This window comes from Ostrinia nubilalis, chromosome 7 (genome assembly GCF_963855985.1).
Source record: "Ostrinia nubilalis chromosome 7, ilOstNubi1.1, whole genome shotgun sequence".
Classification (NCBI taxonomy): Eukaryota; Metazoa; Arthropoda; class Insecta; order Lepidoptera; family Crambidae; genus Ostrinia; species Ostrinia nubilalis.
In genome coordinates this window covers 15,706,138-15,729,161 of record NC_087094.1, presented here as the reverse complement: position 1 = coordinate 15,729,161, position 23,024 = coordinate 15,706,138, and the positions used below count along the sequence as shown (strand labels likewise).

The window sequence follows — 23,024 nt, the reverse complement described above, 5'->3', positions numbered from 1 at the left end:
ATACTATTCGACAAGGCCTCACATACGAGCGAACAATTGACTCACGCACGCGTATTCTTGTGTATGATGGAAGACAATGAAGAAAATGGTGTACCTACTAAATACTGTGCAGTATTTAACTGCCTAAATAATAATAAAAACACAGAATGTACTTTTTTAAGTTGCCTCAAGACACTGAGAGGTAATTAAGTAGTTAATATTATTCATGATAATTCATGCTAAATCATGTATTTCCTCCGCCATTTTCCGCAGTTTGGCACCTCACGTCACATCATTTTACCGAAGTCAGCCCTATAGCTTCGGCGCAGTGCCGATCACTGACGTTTGTCAACAAAATGGTGCTTGACTCTTGAGACAGGCTAAATTACACCATATTGTTAATGACATTGAGCATACATTTTTTTAAATACCTTCGCGAAGTAAAACTTCTGTACGTAGTACTTAATATTAATCTGTGTTAATACGTCGATGCCTGGAACTGTATTTTTAGAACATTATAACTTTTTTCACGTGTGAATTCGTATTGAATACAAAACTACACCCCTATATATAATCTATCATCTTTAAATAGAAAAAAACGTCAGATCCGTGCTATTCTCGTGAGAATATAAAGCTACTAAAACGTCGATCGCAAACCATTCGTACTACATTTTAGTCGTCAAATAATGTCAAATTTACATTATCAGAATACGAACTAGATTCCGACTTAATAAAAGTGTGAAACTGACATCTTTCTTCATTTTAAGATGTTCTCTACTTCTTCTTCTTCTTCATTTTTTCAGCCAAATGACGTCCACTGCTGGACAAATGTTCTCTATCGCATGGAAATTATTACCCTTGTTTTGCCAATTTTTTTTTTCGATTTGTATTTTCCGTTGTAGAATCTTTGAAGTGACTGTGGTGGAAAAAAATATTGTTATTAACTCCTTCGTTGACTGCAAGCCGTTGCTTCCGAAAAAACAGACTAATCCGGTCTGGAAACTTAGACTGAAAACTTACGAGTAGACGTGTCGAATTTCCTCTAAAATCCAATGATAGTATAAAGAGCCCAAAAGTTAGGAACAAGACCTATAAATCATTGTTACAGACTAGACGGTCTGAAAGCAAGCTTCTTGTTTTCTCAGAAGGTATATTTTAGGTACTAAATATTATATAACTTTTCTTAAGTTTTCTTTACTCGCACCTGCACTGTTCAAAGAAATCTTGGTTCAAGCAAACACATTCTTTTTAGGGTTCCGTAGCCAAATGGCAAAAAACGGAACCCTTGTAGATGCGTCATGTCTGTCTGTCCGTCCGTATGTCACAGCCATTTTTTTCCGAAACTATAAGAGCTATACTGTTGAAACTTGGTAAGTAGATGTATTCTGTGAACCGCATTAAAATTTTGATGCAAAAATAAAAAAATAATAATAAATATTGCGGGCTCCCCATACTTAGAACTGAAACTCAAATTTTTTTTTTTCCTCAAACACATACGTGTGGGGTATCTATGGATAGGTCTTCAAAAATGATATCGAGGTTTCTAAAATACTTTTTTTCTAAACCTAATAGTTTGCGTGACAGACGCTTCCAAAGTGGAAAAAAGTAGGTCCCCCCCCCCTCTAACTTTTAAAATATGAAAATGAAAAATCTAAAAAAAACATATGATGTACATTACTATAAAAACTACCAACGAAAAATTTTTTGAACGAGATCTAGTAAGTAGTTTTTTTTTAATACCTCGTAAATCGTAAACCGCTTATTACCACGTAATCTTTCATACAAATAACTTAAATTAAAAAAAAAACAATTAATTTCATAAATCAATGGTACGGAACCCTTTGTGTGTGAGTCCGACACGCACTTGGCCGGTTTTTTACTGAACTAGAATCTAGAATAAAAAAAAATAATTATCAGACTAATCCTAGAATATTTTTTGCGTGTGATCCCTAAGATTTGATTAGTAGCCTTGAGTCGTGAGTCAGCATACTTGTATAAAATAAACATCGGCCTGTAATTCAATTATATCAGCTGAGGCCGAAGCCCTTTCAGTGTTGGTTCAGTACTAACGGAACCACGCACTCAACATGGTTGACGGTAAGTGTTTGAATTTCATATTTTCCCGTCAAAATACGCCAGAAATAACAACAATAGAAGCATGAGTGAACAAAATGGAATTTTAAAAAAATATTTCCTTTAAATTCTCATCTTGTCTGTCTAGCTCTAGCTAGATGATGTAAATTTTCATTACAACTTTTAGATAGTCTGTAGCTGAGATTACTTTGATTGGCAATTAAGAATTTTTAAAATATTAAATGATAACTTTGATACCGATTTAAACAAAACATTTATTATCGTAGTTCAAAACTAACTACAAAAAGTTGGCAGATTTAATAATCTGCGATTTGACAAAATAGAACTACCAAAGCTTTATTTTGTTAAATTAAGTTAAAACGTTGTTAATGTGTTAAACGAATAAATGTTGAATATTTCTAGATCTATGGTAAGCTAGTTAAAGTAATAAAGTTTTATTTAAGTTTTGAAGTTGTTGTGACTTTTTGATCTAGGTAGGTCAAAAGTTTTTTCATTAAAATGAAAGAATTGTAAACTTATTAGAGTACCTACATTCGTAACAATAAATTCCAAACTGACTACGCTCCAAACGCTAAATTAAATCTGTCACCAATGTTAGTACTTTGTCTATTAGATCCTTTTAATTGCATCTCAAGACTTATTTATATCTTTGAACATTATTTAGTAAAACATTTGCCACAGTTTAAATGCGATACATGAATCGAGCTCGCTTAGAAGTGACCTTAATGATGTGTCAACTCAATTGCAGTAATAGATCCAGGAGTAGTCAAGACCGGCGCCTACAAGTATGAGGACGGTACGCGATACGTCGGCGAGTGGAACTCGAAGGGACAGAAGCATGGCATGGGACACTTGGTGCTGCCCGACGGGACGCGGTATGATGGCGCCATGATCGGTGGTCTTTGCTCTGGACTGGGTGTCATGGCCTTTCCAGATGGCGCCAAGTAAGTAATAAATTATTGAAAGATATTAATTAAAAGACATATTTAATTCAGCCAATCGTTTAGTATGCTAATATTTTCTTCCCGTTTAAGTTATTTACCTCAATACGCAATATATAGGTATTTCCACTATTCGGTATATCAAGGTTATACGCTAATTATGTTAAGGCACTTATATTTAGATCCAGTTTCACCAGTTCCTGGATGTGGAGTATTTGATCATGATTAGAAACTTATCTGGCAGATATACTGCACATTTTTGGTTTCACAGTAGTAAGCTTTGAAATAAGTAGGTATATCAAATTTCACAGTTCTCTGAAGCTTCAACCACACCAACGCGTTCATATCGCTAACTACCTATTATTATATGCTTTATAAACCACTTATAAATAATAGACGACTCTATCTGATGTAATAAAGCTGAATGAATATACATACTTTGTATTGCGTGGACTGTCACAGGTCGCGCGACCTGTCGTTGGCCTATGATCGCGCCGGCGATGGCGATCTGCACGCGTTGGTGTGGTTGATGCAAAAGAACAAGAGTAGCCAGTAAACTTTGAATGTCAAATACTATGCCTTATAAATAACTGTGTCAGTAACTATGTAAGCTTTATCAGTAACCCGCAACGAAAGTGTTTAGCTAGCACACAATAATTACTCAAAGCGCACAGCCTCTGGGGGATCATGAAATTTGACATTAGTGCCAATCAGCTTTACCAACCCACGCGATAGAAAACATTTCCTCCGGGTTTTTGAAAATTCAATCCTCAAACCGAGTAGGCGGGCAGGTACTTTTATGGACATCATCGGGACGGCACGGTAAAGGATTTTAGGTGACAAAATAATAAATCTAAAAATGCAATGTTAATGCTTTTAGCAAGGCACAGCATGCTTAGTAATACCGAAACGATAGCCTATATTGAAATTTTAACCGTAGCGTTAAAACTATAAACGTACCTATCACCTAAAAATCTCTTGCCGCGCGCCGTCCCGATGATGTGCGCAGTCCCTTAGCAGCCCTCAACTCGTATGGATATCAAAATACCGCGAACGTTTGTGAAGGGAATTTTAAGATGAATATCATACGTTTTATTTACTCAGATATATTTGTTTTCTGTACAGATTTCGGTCTTTCGCGGATTCGGTTTACGATTTTGTGCGTTTCAACTTTTTTCACAGAATCTTTTTCTTTTTTTTAAATAAAAGTAGCCTAAAAGCTTACTAATTTACTCCTTATAATTATCTCTCCTACGGAAATCTTTGGGGGAGGCCGTTGTCCAGCAGTGGACCTCATTTGGCTGAAACGAACGAGCTCCTTATAACATCAGCTATGATATAGTGGAACTTTTTATACTATCTGACTCAATATGCATACAGATCAGAAATACCTTCTATTCCATTCTACATGATTTCAGGTACGAAGGCGAGTTCATGCAAGGCTGGTTCCATGGTCACGGAGTCTTCTGGCGAGCAGATGGCATGAAGTTTGAGGGGGAGTTCCGAGGGGGAAGAGTTTGGGGTTTAGGTAATAATTTCTAATAGGGATGTTTCCTGGGTCAAAAAGCAAGAGTTTTAATTAGTCCGTCAGTTAACTTATCAAAAAATACTCTACACATATTTTTCACTTTTTCAAACTAATGAAAATAGAAAGAGATAAAGCGCACCAAAGTTCATAAGAAGAGTCCCGTGACGTCAATGCTTGCATAAAAGTGCCGCACGTTGTGACGTCGTGCGGAACTTCAACGCACCATAACTATATAATTATTTGTTAGATTGACAAATAAAAATATATGTGTCCAATATTTTTTGATATTAAACATGACGGACTAAAAAAATTTTTTTAGGAAACTAGCCTATTCATGTAAAGATACAATCCTGAGAGATTTTATAGACTTATCTTATTGTACAATAAAAAAAAACTCCTTTTGTTAAAATCAGTTTGTAGCGTCTTACAGTTACAGGATGAGTGCCGACGATTTGTATGGGATAGTTAGTGTACGAAACCAAACCCAATGATAGTCGTAATAACACTGATTTATTTCACATAACACAATTATTTATAAAATGATAGAATAGCAGAAGTACGAACGTACGTGACGTATAAAAGTGTGCATAATTGCTATTTCTAAGTGACCTAGATTAGGTATGTCGTTGACATTAACATATGTGCGGTAACCCGTACATCCTGCCACTCTAAAAGAAGGACAAAGTCAAAAATTATATAAATGTAAAATAAAGTAACAAATTAAGAGTTCAATAATGATAACTAACAATAAAAATGTAAACAATTTCAAATACAAATAACAAGTTTGAATAACTTAAATATTTCATCACTGAACTACGTTAATAGAAGGGATGTCCAGTCGCACAGATCGTGGTCGGGTCCTCGGTGGTGTGGCCGCTGCCTGATCGACGCTGGCGACTGCTGTCATCGGAATTGAATTCGCTTGAGTGCTCGAAGTCTCCATGTTGAGGGCTCCCTTGATTCTTCGCCATCGCATGACCATGAAGATGCACCCCGCGACAATAATGAGGCCCAGTATCGTATAAAGAACTGAGTACTGATGCACGTCGTGTATGCTGAGTGGCGCATTCTCCTGTTCTTTGAGGGTTCGGATTTGAGTCTCCATACTACGCCACTCGTCATCATGATAATCAGGTGTAAACTCGATGCCTGAAGAATTCAATATGGAATTCAGGATCGAAGTTTCTGACAATAGTGGTAGGTCCCTCTGGACTTGAACGTGGCTCAAGTAGTTGTTGTGTCCAAGTATGGAGAATGTGTCAGTTTTTACGGTACAACCTTGACCGATTTCTAGAAGGCCGTTCCCGGTTAGTGACTTCATTGTCATTCCACTGTCGGTGCAAAATATGCGTACCGAGCATTTCCCACAACATGAGTATAGCCACCTGTTATCGCTATGTAACTTGATCCATCGCTCGTGACACGGCGCCTCCTTTGCAGTGCAGAGTGTTTTGTTATGAATACTCAAGTTACAAATCGACTGAGTTATTTTTAATTCATATATTGGCTTATCTATAGAGCACAGTAATTTGTTTGTCTGTGCGTGGATACAGCTTTGAACATCTGTTTCTGTTAGAGTGAGAAGTAGATCTCTTTGCAGATTGAATGCGATGTATGGTGTTTGAAATTCTACAATATAGGAGTGCTGAGGAAGACTTATTACTTTGTCCAGCTCAAAGCCTTCCTTGTTTACCAGAGGTATCTTGACTTCGATTATTAAGTATGAAGAGCCCATATCACCACTAATTTTCATTAGCTTGTAAATCTCCTTAAAGTCATGTTTGTTGGCAGGTAAAGTCAGGTCGTTAGGTATGTGGCTGTAGATAATATTCAATTGCTCTTCTAATTGTTCCGGTGGCAGTAAATGTGCGTCCATATGACCTTGTGCGAGGTCAGTGACAGTATTTATCACATTCTCTTGCATTTTCCGAAGATTATTCATGATGATCATCGCTGACATAGATGATGATAAGACATGTAGCTCGTTGTTAGTTTCTGCTTGCCATCGATTTGTTATCATCGTTACATTCTGTAGGTATTTCTGTACCATTCTAAACTGCTTGTTCATGATGGCTTCGTTTCTCTGCAGAATATTGTATTGGGATTCGATGACACTTGTCTGATTTTTCAGTAATAGTTGTAAGTGCTTTTCGTTTTGCGAGATTTTTTCTATGTCTTTTTCATATTGTTGCGCAAAGCGCTCATCCAGTACTCCAAATAAGGAGTTAGCTATATAGCCTATACCGTCAACCAAGCCTCTTTTTTGTCTTCTGTTAGCTTGACCCTTGAGTATGCGGTTATAGTGTTCGATTTCCGTTAACTCGTGTTCTAATTGATATATGATGCTTTTGTATTGAGTTGGCAGCATGGCAGTGTGTAGGTACTCTTCTAAGTGATTGACGTAACTCTCCACGTGATGTAGTGCTGACCAGTAGGTACTCATGTTATAGTACACGATTAACTTCCATTCATCTCGAATAAGATTCATCTCGTACATCTTATCGAAATAAATATTTTGTCGGTCGTCAAATGTTGATATGTTGTATGAGCACTGTGCAGGTATGAAGAAGGACATGAACAGCATCATCGCCATCGTAATAAATGAAGCTGTAAGTTTTCTCGTCGCACGCCTTTGTCGTTGGTTTGAGTGCGCGTCGGCGGTTGTGACGTCATCACATGTCGGTGTTTGAGCGTCATTTGTTGATTTTTGTGTACATTCATCTTTCACGGGTAAGGTTGTTAATTTTAAAATAGGTCTCTTCATAATCCCATTTTTAGTTTTTACGGATACCACACGGACGTATCCGTCCTTGCCCGGATGTACCTCGATTACTCTGCCCATTGCCCACTTGCCAGGCGGCAGGTTTTCGTCCTTGATTAGAACGATTTCATCCACTTCAATGTTTTTTGAGGGTGTTCTCCACTTAGAACGAACTTGAAGTTGTTGTAGGTAATCAGATGACCATTTCTTCCAGAATTGTTTATTCATTGCCTGGACCATCTGCCATCTTGTGGTCAAGTTCACTTGTTCGGGATCCGTTTGTGGACGTGTTATTAGCGGTCCACCAACTAGGAAGTGTCCCGGTGAAAGATACTCATCATCTTGGCTCTCACTCACAGCCAGTAGGGGCCGCGAGTTGAGACAGGCCTCAATCTGATGAAGAAGTGTGATGAACTCCTCGTATGTGAGCCTTTGTTCTCCCATCACTCGTCGTAGATGGTGTTTCAAACTTTTAACAGCGGCCTCCCAAAGGCCACCAGCTGAAGGATAAGCTGGCGCGTTGAAATGCCACTGAATTTCGTACTCAGTAGCCTTGTTTAGTAGTTGTATGTCGATTGTTTGCAGTATCTCCTTGTATTCCTTTTTCAATACTTTATTCGCTCCAATAAAGTTTCTTCCTTGATCACTGTACATGTGTTTAGGTACTGATCTTCTAGCGCAAAAACGTCGAAATGCAGCCAGAAACCCAGGTGTGGAAAGATCAGACACCAATTCCAAATGAACGGCCTTTGTTGCTAAGCAGACGAAGACCGCCACGTATCCTTTATGTGTTCGCACACCACGCCCCTTGTTGGCTCTGATGTCAAAGTGACCGGTGAAGTCAACTCCAGTATGTGTGAAAGGGCGCGAGGGTGTGACACGGGGCTGTGGTAGGTCCGCCATCATCTGCGTCTTTTTCTCTTCCTTGAATCGCCGACATTTAACACATTTGCGTAGCTCTCTCTTTACAGTCCGAAGCCCACTAAGTATCCAATATTTGTCTCGTATGTAAGATAGTGTTAAGCTTGGTCCGCCGTGTAGCGTGACAGTGTGAGCCTGTTGTATAATAAGCTCGGTAAATTTGCTGTGACTTGACAATATTATCGGATGCTTTGATGATTGACTAAGTGACGAGTTGTTTAATCTCCCGCCTACCCGAAGCAATCCATCATGAGGGTCGATGTAAGGGTTAAGGCTCGCCAATTTACTGCAACTCTTGACTTTATTCTGATTCTGAAGTTGTTCAATCTCGTTTTCAAATTCCATAGATTGAACAGTCTTTATAATCAAATTGAGGGCGCATTGCATTTCCGTCGTGGATAGGTAACTTTGTCGTGGTATTTGTTTATTGCGCAACCACTGTGTGAAACGTGATAGCCAGCCGATTGTTGTTGCCATGCGTAGTGTCGAGCTGCACTCATGTAATAATTGTACAACTAAATCGTTTTTATGAGTTAAGGCCACGTTCACATTCGATTTCTTGGTTTCTAACGCAGGTGGTTGGTATGTGTTATCTTTGATACTGTTCGGATCAAATGTAACCAACCAATGGGGGCCCTGCCACCACAAGGCTTGTTCTGACAATTGTAGCGATGTCAGTCCTCTTGTAGCGCAATCTGCTGCATTATCTTCAGATCGGACGTGATGCCAAGCTGATGATGGGATGACGGTAAGTATTGTTCGAACTCTGTTGGCAACGAACAATTTCCATCTATTGATGTCTCCATGGAGCCAACCAAGTACCACCATGGAATCGGTCCATGCGTGTATTATAGCTTGCTGTGGTAATGTTTCAACTACCTTCTTTATGAGCTGTGATAGTAAGAGCGCGCCGCAAAGTTCCAGTTTAGGCAGAGATAACTTATTTTTCAAAGGTGCCAATTTTGTCTTTGCAGTCACAAGCGTCGATGTGACTTCGCCCTTAGAATTTGTAGTAGTGACGTATACTGCGCAGGCGTATGCTTTTTCTGACGCGTCGCAGAAGCCATGTACTGAATATTGGTTTTTATCTCCTAGGTATCTAGGGATTTTGAAATCTTCAATGTGTTGAAGTTCACTTTTCAGTTGTATCCATTTGTTGTTAATGTCTTCAGGTAGACATTGATCCCACTCTATTGATTCTTCAGACCATGTACGTTGAAATAAAAGCTTTGCACGTATCGTTAATGGAGATAGCCATCCCAACGGGTCGAAGATCTTAGAGATCTCTGATAACAACTGTCTCTTTGTTATTGTGTTGTCAGTTGTTTCTTGTTGAAATATGTTTTTGAATGAGAAGGTGTCCGAAGTAGGGTTCCAACGTAGGCCCAAGGTTTTTCTGTTCTCAGAGCTCTTGAAGTCGAGTGGCGCATCTAGTTGTTCTGCTGCCAAATCTTCAATGAGTTCGTGAGTATTACTGGACCATTTGCGAATATTCATTCCAGCTCCCTTGAGTATGTCGATAATCTCTTGTTGCAGTTGTTTTGCTTGAGATATTTCGTCACAGCCTTCAAGTAGGTCATCCATGTAGAATGACGACATCAGTGCAGCAGCAGCCAAGGGGAACTTATGCGCGTCGTCCAAGGCCAGCTGTTTTAGAGTGCGCATTGCCAGGTAAGGAGCTGCCTTTGTCCCGTAGGTAACAGTTGTAAGCTGATACTCCTTTAGTGGTTCCAGCGGTGTGCTCCTCCATATAATGCGTTGTAAATGTTGATCGGGTTCACGAATATTTATTTGGCGGAACATCTTCTCGATATCAGCGGTTATAACGTATTTGTGTTGACGCCATACCAAGATGAGATGCTGTAGATCCTTTTGTAGATTAGGACCGCGCTCCATTAAATCGTTGAGACTGCGCCCGGTTGATGTTTTCGAGGATGCATTGAAGACGGTTCGAAGCTTAGTTGTAGTCGAATCAGTTTTCAACACACCGTGATGAGGGAGATAGCACGATGGTTTTTCATTGTGTTTTGTAACTAGAGACATGTGACCTTGTTGTTCATACTCTCTCAAAAATTGTTTGTAACTTTCGCAGAATTCCTTGTTTCTTGACATCTTGCCCTCCATGTTGTGAAACTGAGCGATCGCCTTACTTTTGGATTGACCTAGATCTTGTTCGAATCCAGGCTTCATGGGAATCGCAACTTCATATCTTCCTGTGCTTAAGCGTCTTGTTGTAGACTTATAGACTTGCTCACAGTATTGCTCTTGTTGTGTCAATTCAGTAGCTGAGTCACTGATTCCTTCCAGCTCCCAATATTGGGATATATCTGACAAATTGTTCACTATAACGTGACAATTAAATGTTTTGACGTTGCCAGAGAGTATCCAGCCCATCCTGGTTTGTTGAGCGATAGGTGTCATGTTCGAGCCCTTGATTAGACCGCTCATTATGATGTCAGAGTATACGCTTGCGTCCAGAAGGAGGTCAATTGGTCTGGAGATGTTGTACTCCGGATCAGCCAATTGTATATGTTGTAGATGAGGCCATGACTGTTTATTGAAGGACACGTTGGGCAGATTGTTGATGACATGCTTAATGACTAATGCTTGTGTCGTAAGCTCATAGTCTTCATATATTGATTGGCAGGTGAGTGTGACGACTCCCTTGCCTTGTTTAGATCCATTCCCGATGCCAGATACCGATGCGTGATACCGTTGTCGAGGCAAGCCCAGCATCTGAGCAGCGTTTTCGGAAATGAGTGATATCTGAGAGCCTTGATCCAAGAGAGCTCTCAGGGTGACGTATGTACCATCAGCAGTTTTGACCTTAATTGATATCGTCGTGAGTAGAATCTCTTCATCATTCGTTGCTACGTGATTGACAATATGTTGTTTATTATCTTGATGTGTTGAAATTTGAAGTTTGTTCGTAATTGGAGTTGTAGGCACGGGCGATGACCTAGTTGACTCGGCCGGCCTGTTCGATGACTGTTGCGCAAGGTTCACGTTCGCGTATGCTTCATGTAATGCAGTATTGTGAGGTTTTTTACAAACTTTGCATCTTTTTGGTGACGTGCATTGGCTGTCTTCGTGTGCGTATAGACAGTTCTGACAAAATTCGAGTTTTAGGACGGTCAATAACCTCTCGTCAGGCGACAATTTCATGAACTTGCTGCATCTGTATAGGTAGTGGTTGTTGTTGCATATAGGACAGTTTGTCGAACATGTCGCAATAGCTTGAAATTCTCTGTTTTCAAATTTCTTATAGTGATGACCGCCACCATTTTGAGATTGAGGTTTATGAAATTTCTTGTTCGTTATCATCTTTTGCTGATAATTCTTGTTAGATGATGATGTTTGTCTCTCAGTCGTGCTTATTGGCTCAAGCGCGTTGAACTTGCTTTCTAGGAAATTCATAAGTTCAGAGAGTGATGGTAAGTCACGTGGCGATTTGCGTGCCTCCTTGTAATCACTGTATGTCTCAGTGTCCAACTTCTTTGCAATTAGATGAACAAGTAGCGGGTCCCAGGTACTTGTGTCGATACCTAGGTTCTGTATGGCATGAATGCATTCCATGGATGTGTCATACAGACGTCTGATCTCAAATGCCGACTGTTTGTGAGCGGCGGGTTGATTGATGAAGATTTCAATCTGTTTTGTGAACAACAGTTGAGGGTTGTTGTATCTGTGAGTTAGCAGTTCCCATGCCGTCTCATAGTTATCAGCTGAGATGTGTAGATGTTGAATCAGTCGCTCAGCATCTCCACGCAGTTTACCTTTCAAATGTTGCATCTTTTGCGTGTTGGTAAGGAGGTTGTTGTTATGAATACTTTCCACGTACATGTCGTAGAATGTAGGCCATTGGGTATATTTGCCAGTAAAGGTTGGTATGTCGATTTGTGGTGTCGACTGTTGAAGGTGCACAGTTGATGCAAGTTTTAGGTTCAGAGCCTTTTTAATGCCTTTGTATGATTCTTCGTAGGCATAAAACTCGTCGTCGTACTGTGTATTTGAACCTTGTAGAATGTTGTCGATTTGGAGGTGCAAAGCGTCGATTGCACTCCAACGTGTTTGAATGTTGCGTAACTCGTCTTCCAATTCCCATTTGTCACGTATCTCGTCAATTCGCAGGCTTCTTACTTGTCGGTGAAAAGCTCTGAAGTTCGTTTGTTGTAGAGATAAAAGTTCGGCGGCCTGACCCTGATCTGAAGATGTCGTCAGCGCTGTCGACGTAGACGGCATCGTGAGTCTTGGCTGTAGCTTAGGTGGTGTCGGCAATGTAACCGTTTCAGGTTGCACGAACTTAGGCAGCGTTGCTGGAGCGGGAGAAATTGATGCAGCGGTTTCACTTGCAGGAGGAAACGACGATATCTTGTTACGCACAGAATCGAAGTATGTTCTTGCTTGTCGGTATTGATCTTCCACGAAGTAAGGATCCTTATCGTTTTCATAACTCGATAACTTGTGGTCATTGCCTTGAAACTCGGCCCATAGCTTGTCAAGGGTATCGAGTCGTTCATCCAAGTACTTACGAGTCTTCCTGATAGCGGAATCCTTGTTAAAGTTGCGTTCTACCTTCTTGATCGCTTCAACAATGTCGTGTTGGCGCTGAAGTAGACTCTCCATGTTTTGTGGTTGATCATGTGGTGACACTTCCGAAGATGAAGATTTTTCACACACTGGTTTGTTTGATTGATGATACTTTCTCGCAAGTCGACGTGAAAGTTTGATGCAGTGGTCCGGGATACCTTATGTCCTAGTGAACTAAGTACGACCTTATGCGCCTTCTCAATTAAACCGGGGATTCCCTCTTCCGGGAGGCCAGTCAACCGATTCGCAGTCGTAAAAAATCCACAAAAAACACAAAGTACCTTTAGCGTAGGGCCACTGTTGTAAGGATAGAAGTCCCAAGCGTCGATGGAACCTCAATAGTTGTTTGTTGATGTAGATCACAGCATCCCCCGAGCGTCGACGAGAGATGAGGATCACGTTGTTGAGTTGTTTCTCGAAGGACCAAAGAAACTGTAGCGTCTTACAGTTACAGGATGAGTGCCGACGATTTGTATGGGATAGTTAGTGTACGAAACCAAACCCAATGATAGTCGTAATAACACTGACCTCCTTCTGGACGCAAGCGTATACTCTGACAATAGTGGTAGGTCCCTCTGGACTTGAACGTGGCTCAAGTAGTTGTTGTGTCCAAGTATGGAGAATGTGTCAGTTTTTACGGTACAACCATCCGGCTCGAAGGACCAAAGAAACTGTAGCGTCTTACAGTTACAGGATGAGTGCCGACGATTTGTATGGGATAGTTAGTGTACGAAACCAAACCCAATGATAGTCGTAATAACACTGATTTATTTCACATAACACAATTATTTATAAAATGATAGAATAGCAGAAGTACGAACGTACGTGACGTATAAAAGTGTGCATAATTGCTATTTCTAAGTGACCTAGATTAGGTATGTCGTTGACATTAACATATGTGCGGTAACCCGTACACAGTTAAAAATTTAAATAAAGGGTTAGGGTATACCATTCCAAAGACCCCGCGTTGCCCAAAGGCAACGTTTGGCAGTAATTTTAAATGAACGATTTGAGTAAGTGTCAACAATTTCTTAAGTGCACACGGCGCACATCTACATCTCGTCCAATTAAAAAAATATAGGTTTTGTTTTTCTGACAGTTAATTACAAAATTCAAATAAAACGAAATGCTGACAGCGCGTGACCTAAAAGCAATGTTGACATGGCTCCACTATTTCCCTTTGTTTTTGCTTACATGGAAATTCCATAATGATGAATATTGTCTGTGAAAATGAGATGAATATTTTAAGGAAAATGGAAATTAAATGAGTCTTGATTTGAAATTTGATTGTTGGTCTCTTGTTAGTAATTTTGATCGATTTTCAAATTATGAATCGGTCGATTGTTTGATTTATTGATGATTTAATTCTTTGCAAGCCTTATCTATATCATCAGACTATTCATTCAAACATGTCAAAAAACATTTACGAGTTTTCCGTAATTTATCTATTGAGTATTCAACTGAATTATTTCTATGTAGTTACAGGTTTAATACCTAAATAATTATATTCTGAGTTCTCGGTTAGATAGTTAGCGAACCTGTCACTTAACACCGTCCTATGTCTAAATTAACAAGCGTTTGCCTTGGCTTAGATTTTAATGAACAGTAACCGGTCTATTAATCCCGGGGGATAGCCTACTGACTTGAAATCCGCAACGTATTAAGGTAATCAGAAGAATTTAAGACTATCTGGGGACGTGACCCCCACCAAGACGTGCCAAGCGAAGCTCAAAGGCACTACGTACCTACTTTTTTAGAACCGAAGTCACATATTTTGACTAAGGAGTTGAGTTCTTGTGACGATCACAACCACTCTGCCATGAGTGTAGCGACGAAGAAGTAGAGTTTTTGAAGTTAGGCCTTATAGAGCTAGTGCGTGTAGAGTTAGAAGCTTGCTCTACATAAGATCTGAAAACTTCTTAATAGTGCGAGCCATTATGGTCTCGCTTAAACAATATTTCACATGGAAATGTTTTTGGTGGGATCGAATTTTGTCTATCACAGAAAACTAAATAGCGCGCGTCCCTGTTTCAAAAACTGGGATAAAAACTATCCTATATCCTTTCCCGGGACTGAAACTATATGCCAAATTTCATCAAAATCGGTTCAGTGGCTTAGGCGTGAAAGCAAGACAGACAGACAGAGTTACTTACGCATTTATAATATTAGTATAGACTAGCGGTCCGCCCGGGCTTCGCCCGTGGTACATTTATACCTTATACTCGTAGCACTTAGGGATCACGTACATATCCAACGATGAAACAATTTTTGAAGTCGGTCCAGTAGTACTTGATATTAGCGCGTTCAAACAAACTTTTTCAGTCTTATATCATTAAGTATGAGTATACATAGATTAGTATTGATTATTTCATCATCAGGTCTGGTGACCTTCAGCGATGGCAGCAACGGTTTCCCTCGCAACGAGGGCTTCTTCCAGGACTGCAGGTTGGTGCGACGCAAGCGTTGCCAAGAGGTGGTGCAGCGAGCCCAGAAGGTGGCCTATATGGCGCGCGCGCAGTGTCAGCAAATGTAATTCATGGAGTCAATAAAGGCAGTTTTATTTTATAATTAATGGCTGTGTTTGGTTCGAAAGCTGATCTAAAATGAGATCTAAAATATAACCTTAATACATTCTTGTCTGATTTAGTTATTTTTGTATTGATACCTTATGGTTGTACCACTATTACACCACAACTGTACCTGGGTATTTCTCATCAAATTGCGAAATTTGATTCCCGAGCCATTAGTGCCGAGTCACATGCATTAAATTACATAAGTCTTTTTTTTATTTGAGTGTACGCTGTCTATACCACTATTGCATAAAAAGAAAACGTATTACCTCTAAAGAAAAAAAAGATATGGCTACTTTATTACCGTGAAAATCATTCCCTCACCTTGTCCCTTAGTACAAAATTATTACTAAAATGCCTATTAACTTGAAATATATCAATATTTTTAATAATAAAATTATGCAAATATGTAAGAAAGATGTTTTTTATTGTCCATAAAAGCTTTCATCTTACAACAACAAATTTATAAAAACAATGATTCGATTTTAAATGTGTCCCGCCAAATAAAATCATTCCCTCATCCTATTACGAATATTCGATTTCTGAATGTGTCAAACGATATTTAGGAACGCAACTTTAAGTTTTTAGTACCTGGATACACTCTCAAATGATTCAAGATGGCAATTTCTTCTCAACAGTAGGTTAGTTCGTGTAAAAAAATATTTTGCGTAAAATTGTTAAAAGTTAAATTTATGACGATCATTACCTCACGTTACATTAATGTATTAAGCATTTTAATATTTATCATTAAAATTTGTTGGTTTTATGCGTTTTTGGGAGTAAAATACATATTAAAAATGTAACAAGCAAATTGAGCTTATGTGTCGGTGTTTTTGTAGCTTAAGTTAAAATTCGTCATTCCCTCACAGTCATTCCCTCACTTCTAAGTGCAGTGAGGGAATGACGGTCGTGTGAGGGAATGATTTATCCAGTAATCTGCGGTTTTTTAGATTGTTTAGACACCGTTGATTTTTAGTCGGCCGATAGTTTAGTCGGGTTGGACTCTCAGTGCTCACACTGATTCAACTAAACAGTTGAATCGGGCGTGGGTGCGCAGACCGCCGATTTAAAATCGGGCCGATTGCTTCATTCGATAGAGAGCTGTTGAAGAGATCAGTCGCGTAGAATGTTTCCCAGAAATATTATAATTTTTTCTATACCAAATTAACTCATGCCTGCGGCTTCAACTGCTCGAAATTCAGATTGTTACATAAAAGATAAAAGTTTAATAAAAATCATCTCAAATTTATACATCATGAAAAGGAAATTGACCTCCTTCTTCTCGAAATTGGACCTACCTAGCTGAATCGTTTGTCCGAGGTAGACATACTTGTCAACAATCTCAAGAATCGAGCGCAACATGGACGTTCGACATAAGCTTCGTTTTGTCCGTGTTCATCCTGTGATGACTCGGAAACGTGGCCTCTCACTATAGACCCTATACAGAAGCTCAAAGTTGCACAGCGTACTATGGAGAGGGCTATGCTCGGTGTTTCTTTACGAGATCGAAACAGAAATGAGGAGATCCGTAAACGAACTAAAGTCGCTGACATAGCCCGACGGATTAGCAAGCTGAAGTGGCAGTGGGCAGGGCACATAGTACGCAGAACTGACGGCATGAGGCAACAAGGTTCTGGAATGGAGGCCGCGTACCGGAAAACGCAGCGTGGGACGTCCACCCATAAGGTGGACCGACGACCTGATAAAGGTAGCAGGAAGGCACTGGATGCAGGCCGGGACCAACCGTGCGATTTGGAAGTCATTGGATTATGTTCAGCAGTGGACGTCCTGTGGCTGAAATGATGATGATGAAAGGGAAATGATCATGAAAAAGTGAAATCGAGAGTAATAACTAGTTAAATCAATTAATTAGTAATAATAACCTTTCCCGCCAAAAACGAGGAGCAAACTGAAGCTATCAGCCGAGTTGGACGACGAAAAATCGGCCAGTCTGCGCGCGCGTAGAGGAGCGCCGTCTGATCAAGCTATCGACCGATAGTTGGACGATACTTTAGTTGGAAGGCAGTTGGGAATCGTATTCAACTATTTAGTCGGCCAAATCAAATCGGCGTAATGTGCGAACTTCCATACATGCCCATACTGATTAACTGCCCGACTAAACTATCGGCCGACGAAAAATCGATGGTCTGTGCCTAGGCTTATTTATTTCATGTAACTTGTATTTCATTGTACCTATTTAATTTAAAAGAGGTGCATGTATGTGGAAGCAAAATAGCACGACAAAAGATGTTGAGTGATGCAAAAAAATAAATAAAAAAGAAAGAGTACGATAGAAAAAGGCGAGAAAAATGAAAAATAATACTGAATCTTTGAAAAAACTGCGGGAAAAAGAAAGATTAAAATATTTAAAGAAAAAAGCGAAAGTTCAAGTAAAAACTTAGACTAGTGAATACCCGAAATACTTGTCAATGCTTAAAGCATGCCAATATGCCATTTGTACATGTTGTTTTTTACTATAATATAATAATAAATCATTCCCTCACTCCGTTAATCATTCCCTCATTTATTAATTTTTTAAAACCTCATTTTTTATAGGTAATATAAAAAAATATGGAAGACCAATACCCCTGGACAGATCTCTAAAAGTAACTTTTCTGATCTCTGCAAAAAATATCTAAGTTTATGTAAAAAAAAAAAAATTAAATAAAATCTCAAATTTTGAGATTTCATAAGAAATACCCACCTACGCCCTGCATAATACGAGTAGTACTGCATAAATTCCTTACATCAAAATCTTCAATAACTTTTGTGTTTCAAACATTAATCAACTCTCGCGAAATTTTGTCGTTTTTTGTTGTTTACGTAATAAATAAATAAAATAAGCCTAGACATAAATTTTATTGTTACAGAGATTTAAGCCAAGAAAAGGTACAGTCGCGGAATGAAAAGGTTCGTCACCTTAGTGTCGGTTTTCGCTTGCACTAGGTACTGTAAGCGTCAAAGCTGCCAACATAACCGTGCAAGAAACAGTGCTGCTAACATTTAAATAAATATGACGTTTGCTAACGAATAAGGTTTTGCTTGTTTATTTTTCTATCCCATCAGTGCAATGTTACAAAATGTAGTTTTTTATTTATTTAATAGATAATGGCAGGTTGAACCAATAAGAAGGTTTTAGTTTATCAATCATAATAATCTTCTTGACAAGTTAAATCGTCAAACAACTTTGATTTGAATAATTTTGAACTTTACTGACGAACAGTTAAAGATTATTTTCTCTAACTCGAGATAATTCTGTAACATAGTTTCAAAAGGTAATATGTGCTCGTGATTCGTTGAAGAAATCAATTTGAAAACTGACGAACCTTTTCATTCCGTGACTGTACATAACACTTCCAATAATTTTAAATCACTAGTTCTCATAACGTGGACCGACGACATCATAAAGGTAGCAGAAAAGCGCTGGACGCAAGCCGTTACCAACCGGGTAACAAGCATTGGGGGAGGCCTATGTTCAGCAGTGGACGTCCTATGGCTGAGATGATGATGATGATGAGTTCTCATAATATCCTTTTTCATATTCCGCGTTGAACTTATAAAATAGGTCCCAGAAAGTTATCCTGCCGTGGTTGGGTCGCCGTCCGACCGTCATTTCGGAGTCGATCGTCATGTAGTTGTATGAGTCAGCGGTGATCGAAGGCCACCTGATGGGCAGCAAGCTTGATGTCTCTGGAGTTGGGTCACTGTAACGAAAAAATGAATAAGTGGATAATTTTTCTTCTACAGTACACTGCAGTGCGTTTATGTCCGTCTGGTACCCAAGGTATTTAGTTACCTTAGTTTGTCAATTATATTGAAATGTGTGCGATGGGCGCAGTGTAAAATAACCGAATTTATTTATTTTATTTATTTTAAGCGACTCTTACATAGGTAACTAGGTGAAAAAAACGTTTTTATGAGCGTCTTATTTATAAATACGTTAACATATTTATAAGGGTTTGTAGTTCTACATACATGGTCTATTTGGTCGGAAAATGAATGCCTTAATTAGATTTTAAATTACTTGTTAATATGGTGGAACCACAAGACGTTATTGTATAGGTTTCCACTTTTGTGGAATATCATCATAATATGGTTGAGAAATGCGATATTTGTTCCAAATGTTTTCGTTTATGTTTTGTAATTTTCTCCCTTTTTACGCCATTCTCCGAATTCATAAAGCCGCAAGGAATTGAGTCAAGAGTAAAAACACGCTCATCCTATCGTATAATTTGTATATTACATCGGATATGTACCAAAATGAAGCTCATTTATTATAAAAAATCATATCATAATTTATTCGGCAAATAGGTTTGCAGGATAGCAGGTAATTTACTTACTAGGTGTATTTATTTCTGTACCTATCTTATTGTTTTTTTTGTGTGGCATTTCTGAATCTATTATAATAAAATATTTACTGATTACGAAATTTACATTTGAGGACTTAACTGTACTTGTTTTGATAATCTTATCTAGATAAATCGATTATTTACACTTTCTGTTTAACATTTCAATATAATTATTACGCTATATGTATAGGCCAGTAGAATTAAACACAAAATTCATCAAATCGGAAATAATTCCTACAAATGATTTTATTGCTTTAATGGATTCATTGGTTGCCCATTAAGACTCTCCTAGGTTTTCAACTTCGACGGGGTTGTGCTTAAGTGGTGGAGGCCCCAGAAATGGGCGTTTTTTCGGTTTTTTGGTTATACCGCGTAAAGGACTTACCGTATCGAAAACTGGTCTTCATGACGGTTAAAGGGCATTTAATCCATTTAATAATTTAAATTCATGTGTTTTGGACAAACCGTTCTCGTGCGAATGTTCGGCAAAGTAGAACATAATACGTATAATTAATTACCCTCTCCATTGGGCCATCTCCATCGCTTGGACGAACAAGGATAGGTGCATCCAGCTCGTAAGCCTTGACAGGGTTACACTGGTTGAGGCAGCCCTTTTCAAGACATGGAAGCCTGCGGGTAGCAAGCTATTGGACGTGGAGAGGGTCATTAATTATACGTATATTTTATGTTCTACTTTGCCGAACATTAGCGCGAGAATGGTTTGTCCAAACCTTATGAATTTGGTCATATTCACTACAGGATTAAATACCCTTCAACCGTCATTAAGACCACTTTTCGATAGGGTAAGTCCTTTACGCGGTATAACGGTAAAACCGAAAAAACGCCCCTTTCGGGGGGCCCCACCACTTAAGCACAACTCCGTCGAAGTCGAAAACCTAGGATAGTCTTAATGGGCAACAAATGATGCCATTAAAATAATAAAATCTTTTGTAGGAATTATTTCCGATTTCAATGTAGGTACGAGTATTGGATTCTAAATTCAAATCTTATTTAAAGTAGAAATGTAGATAATTGAAAAAATAATTAAATAAGTGTTTACATACCTGTATTTTGCAAAATTAGTCCACATAGTTGTCATTCGGTCTATTATCAATTGATCTTCTACTGTTGGTTCTTCATTTAAGTCTTTGGAGTCGAATAAATACGGCCACTCATCACCATGAGCAGCCGTTCCTATAGTGACATTACTTTTCTTTTTTTGTAAATTCCTTTCGCCATAATAAGCGAAAACATATAAAAATATACTCTGAGATTCGCTTGCTAAGTACTTATTTATGGTTCTATGAATGGGATAAACATACGTGTAATCTGAATCGAATTCTATCGCTTCCCAAAGTAGGTCAACAGTTATGTCTTTATCTCCAAAATAAAAGTTCCGTATATTTGCTTCCATTTCAGCCATTTTCACGTCATCAAAATTAAATGTCTCTGAAAGCCTATCATTAATAGCATTGTAGTTGTCAAAATTAAAATTATTAGCATACCGCAAGAGCATTTCTTGATCACTGAATCCTATAAGAATAGGGATTCCTTCCACTTTAGGTGTATCTGCGGTAACCCAAGGTCTTGTCAAAAATGGTTCGACATTTTTAAAGTACATTTCTGTACATGGCTTATAATGAAAATTCAGTGCATTAGATATGTATATAACTTGATTTGGATCCACAGTTGACAAATAAGATATTGCTTCAAGCATAGAATCAGTAACAAACCCAAGCTGTGCTGCAATATCTATTGGAGCTCTTTTGGGGTGATTGGTAAATACAGTAGAAGCCAAAGAACTACCGCTTTGGAGAATGGCGTTATTGTAAAGTATCTCAGTATCAGAGAGAATGTGGAAATCAATTGAATGTGCTCCAGCACTCAAGCCAAATAGAGTGACCTTGTTGACATCTCCCCCAAATGCTTCGATGTTATCCTTGATCCATCTCAGAGCTAAGACTTGGTCTTTTAGTCCTTGATTGCCGGGCACCTCGGGGATATCTAGACACATGAACCCATACGGTCCTAAACGGTAGTTGATAGTAACAACTATTACGTCCTGTTTAACTAAAAATTTGGCCCCAAACGTATTGCTTGTCCCTGACACGAATGCTCCGCCGTGGATCCAAACCATCACAGGAAGTAGGCTGTTTCTTGTTGCGTCTGGCACTGAGATGCTGAGGTGTAGGCAATCTAACACTCCATAGTCGTAATTTCGCTGCGCACAAATCTTCGAATTATCGTCGGCGACAAAGACGGTGTCAAATTTTGGGTAAGGAGTAGACGCCTATAAAACAAAAAATACTAAAATGTATCTTTCTTGTAACTATTTAAATTGGCAAACGTAGTTTGATAAAGAGTAAACCCTTGGAATCTGGTGGCAGTTCCATCAATAGATTTTATAAATGAAAGAATATTAGATGAAAGAAAGCAAATACTGATCCTCGTAAACTTACCCCGAAAGGATTGCTCAAGTTTACTTGAGCATATGGGATGCCCAAGAACATATTGTAGTCTCCATCCATGGCCCTAATCCCCGAGATTGATCCCACTGGCGCGTCCACTATTAATATCGCTTCTGGTGATGTCGATGACGTAAGAAATATCACTAAGAAAATTGTCAATAATACAGCCACAACGACTAGTCCGAGCAAACCCCATCGCCACTTTTTATCCATCGTAGAAATTAGTTTTTAATCTTTAATCTCTACCACTCGATCAAAGAAAGAAAACAACTGTTAGATAGTTTCTTTCTTCTACATGCGGTACACAATTGCTGTTCTAAAGTCACACGTGTTGACAGCAAAATGACTCTTGAAATTTTAATGATCTGACAAAATTTGCAGTCCTAAGGTTCAGTGAATGAGTTAAGTGAATGAAAAAACCCGTCGTTCTAAGGAATTATGTGTTAAAATTGAAATGTTTAAGGAAACCTACTAGTTATGCAACCTATTATCTCCAATGTGGTACTAAATGCTATAATGCTTAGCTCAACGTGCTGTCGTCTATACATTATGTGGGTACAGAACCTTTTGTTTTAGTCCGATCGCTTGGCTCCTGATGGATTTTTTAAAGATAAAATTATTGATATACCTACTTCAATACGTATTGTTGATAAGAATCATTATTGACTAATAAATAAGTAATATAATTGACCTCGATAAGATAAAAAATAAAAATATTTTCATCGAACAAGAACAGTTTTTACTGTAATTTAATTTGTTTATGTGGATGCAAGAGCTCAATTTCGCTAAACTATTTCCCCCCATAAAAACTTTATCACCGTTT

General features: G+C 38.7%; 2 protein-coding genes across 2 annotated transcripts; one reads left to right on the top strand and one right to left on the bottom strand.

Moving 5' to 3' along the window:
- The first annotated feature begins 2,000 nt into the window (after positions 1-2,000).
- LOC135073402 (MORN repeat-containing protein 4 homolog) lies at positions 2,001-15,458 on the top strand. The gene is made up of 4 exons (XM_063967582.1): positions 2,001-2,076; positions 2,822-3,017; positions 4,433-4,542; positions 15,193-15,458. Exons 1-4 carry the CDS (start codon positions 2,067-2,069, stop codon positions 15,345-15,347), a joined length of 471 nt encoding a protein of 156 aa, XP_063823652.1. The 5' UTR covers positions 2,001-2,066; the 3' UTR covers positions 15,348-15,458.
- A 2,766-nt stretch (positions 15,459-18,224) lies between these two features.
- Positions 18,225-22,689, bottom strand: LOC135073395 (juvenile hormone esterase-like). The gene is made up of 3 exons (XM_063967572.1): positions 22,193-22,689; positions 20,798-22,023; positions 18,225-19,088 (listed from the first exon to the last, which is right to left on the bottom strand). The coding sequence occupies exons 1-3, from the start codon at positions 22,412-22,414 to the stop codon at positions 18,875-18,877; spliced, it is 1,662 nt and encodes a 553-aa protein (XP_063823642.1). The 5' UTR covers positions 22,415-22,689; the 3' UTR covers positions 18,225-18,874.
- Between the last annotated feature and the right edge of the window lie 335 nt (positions 22,690-23,024).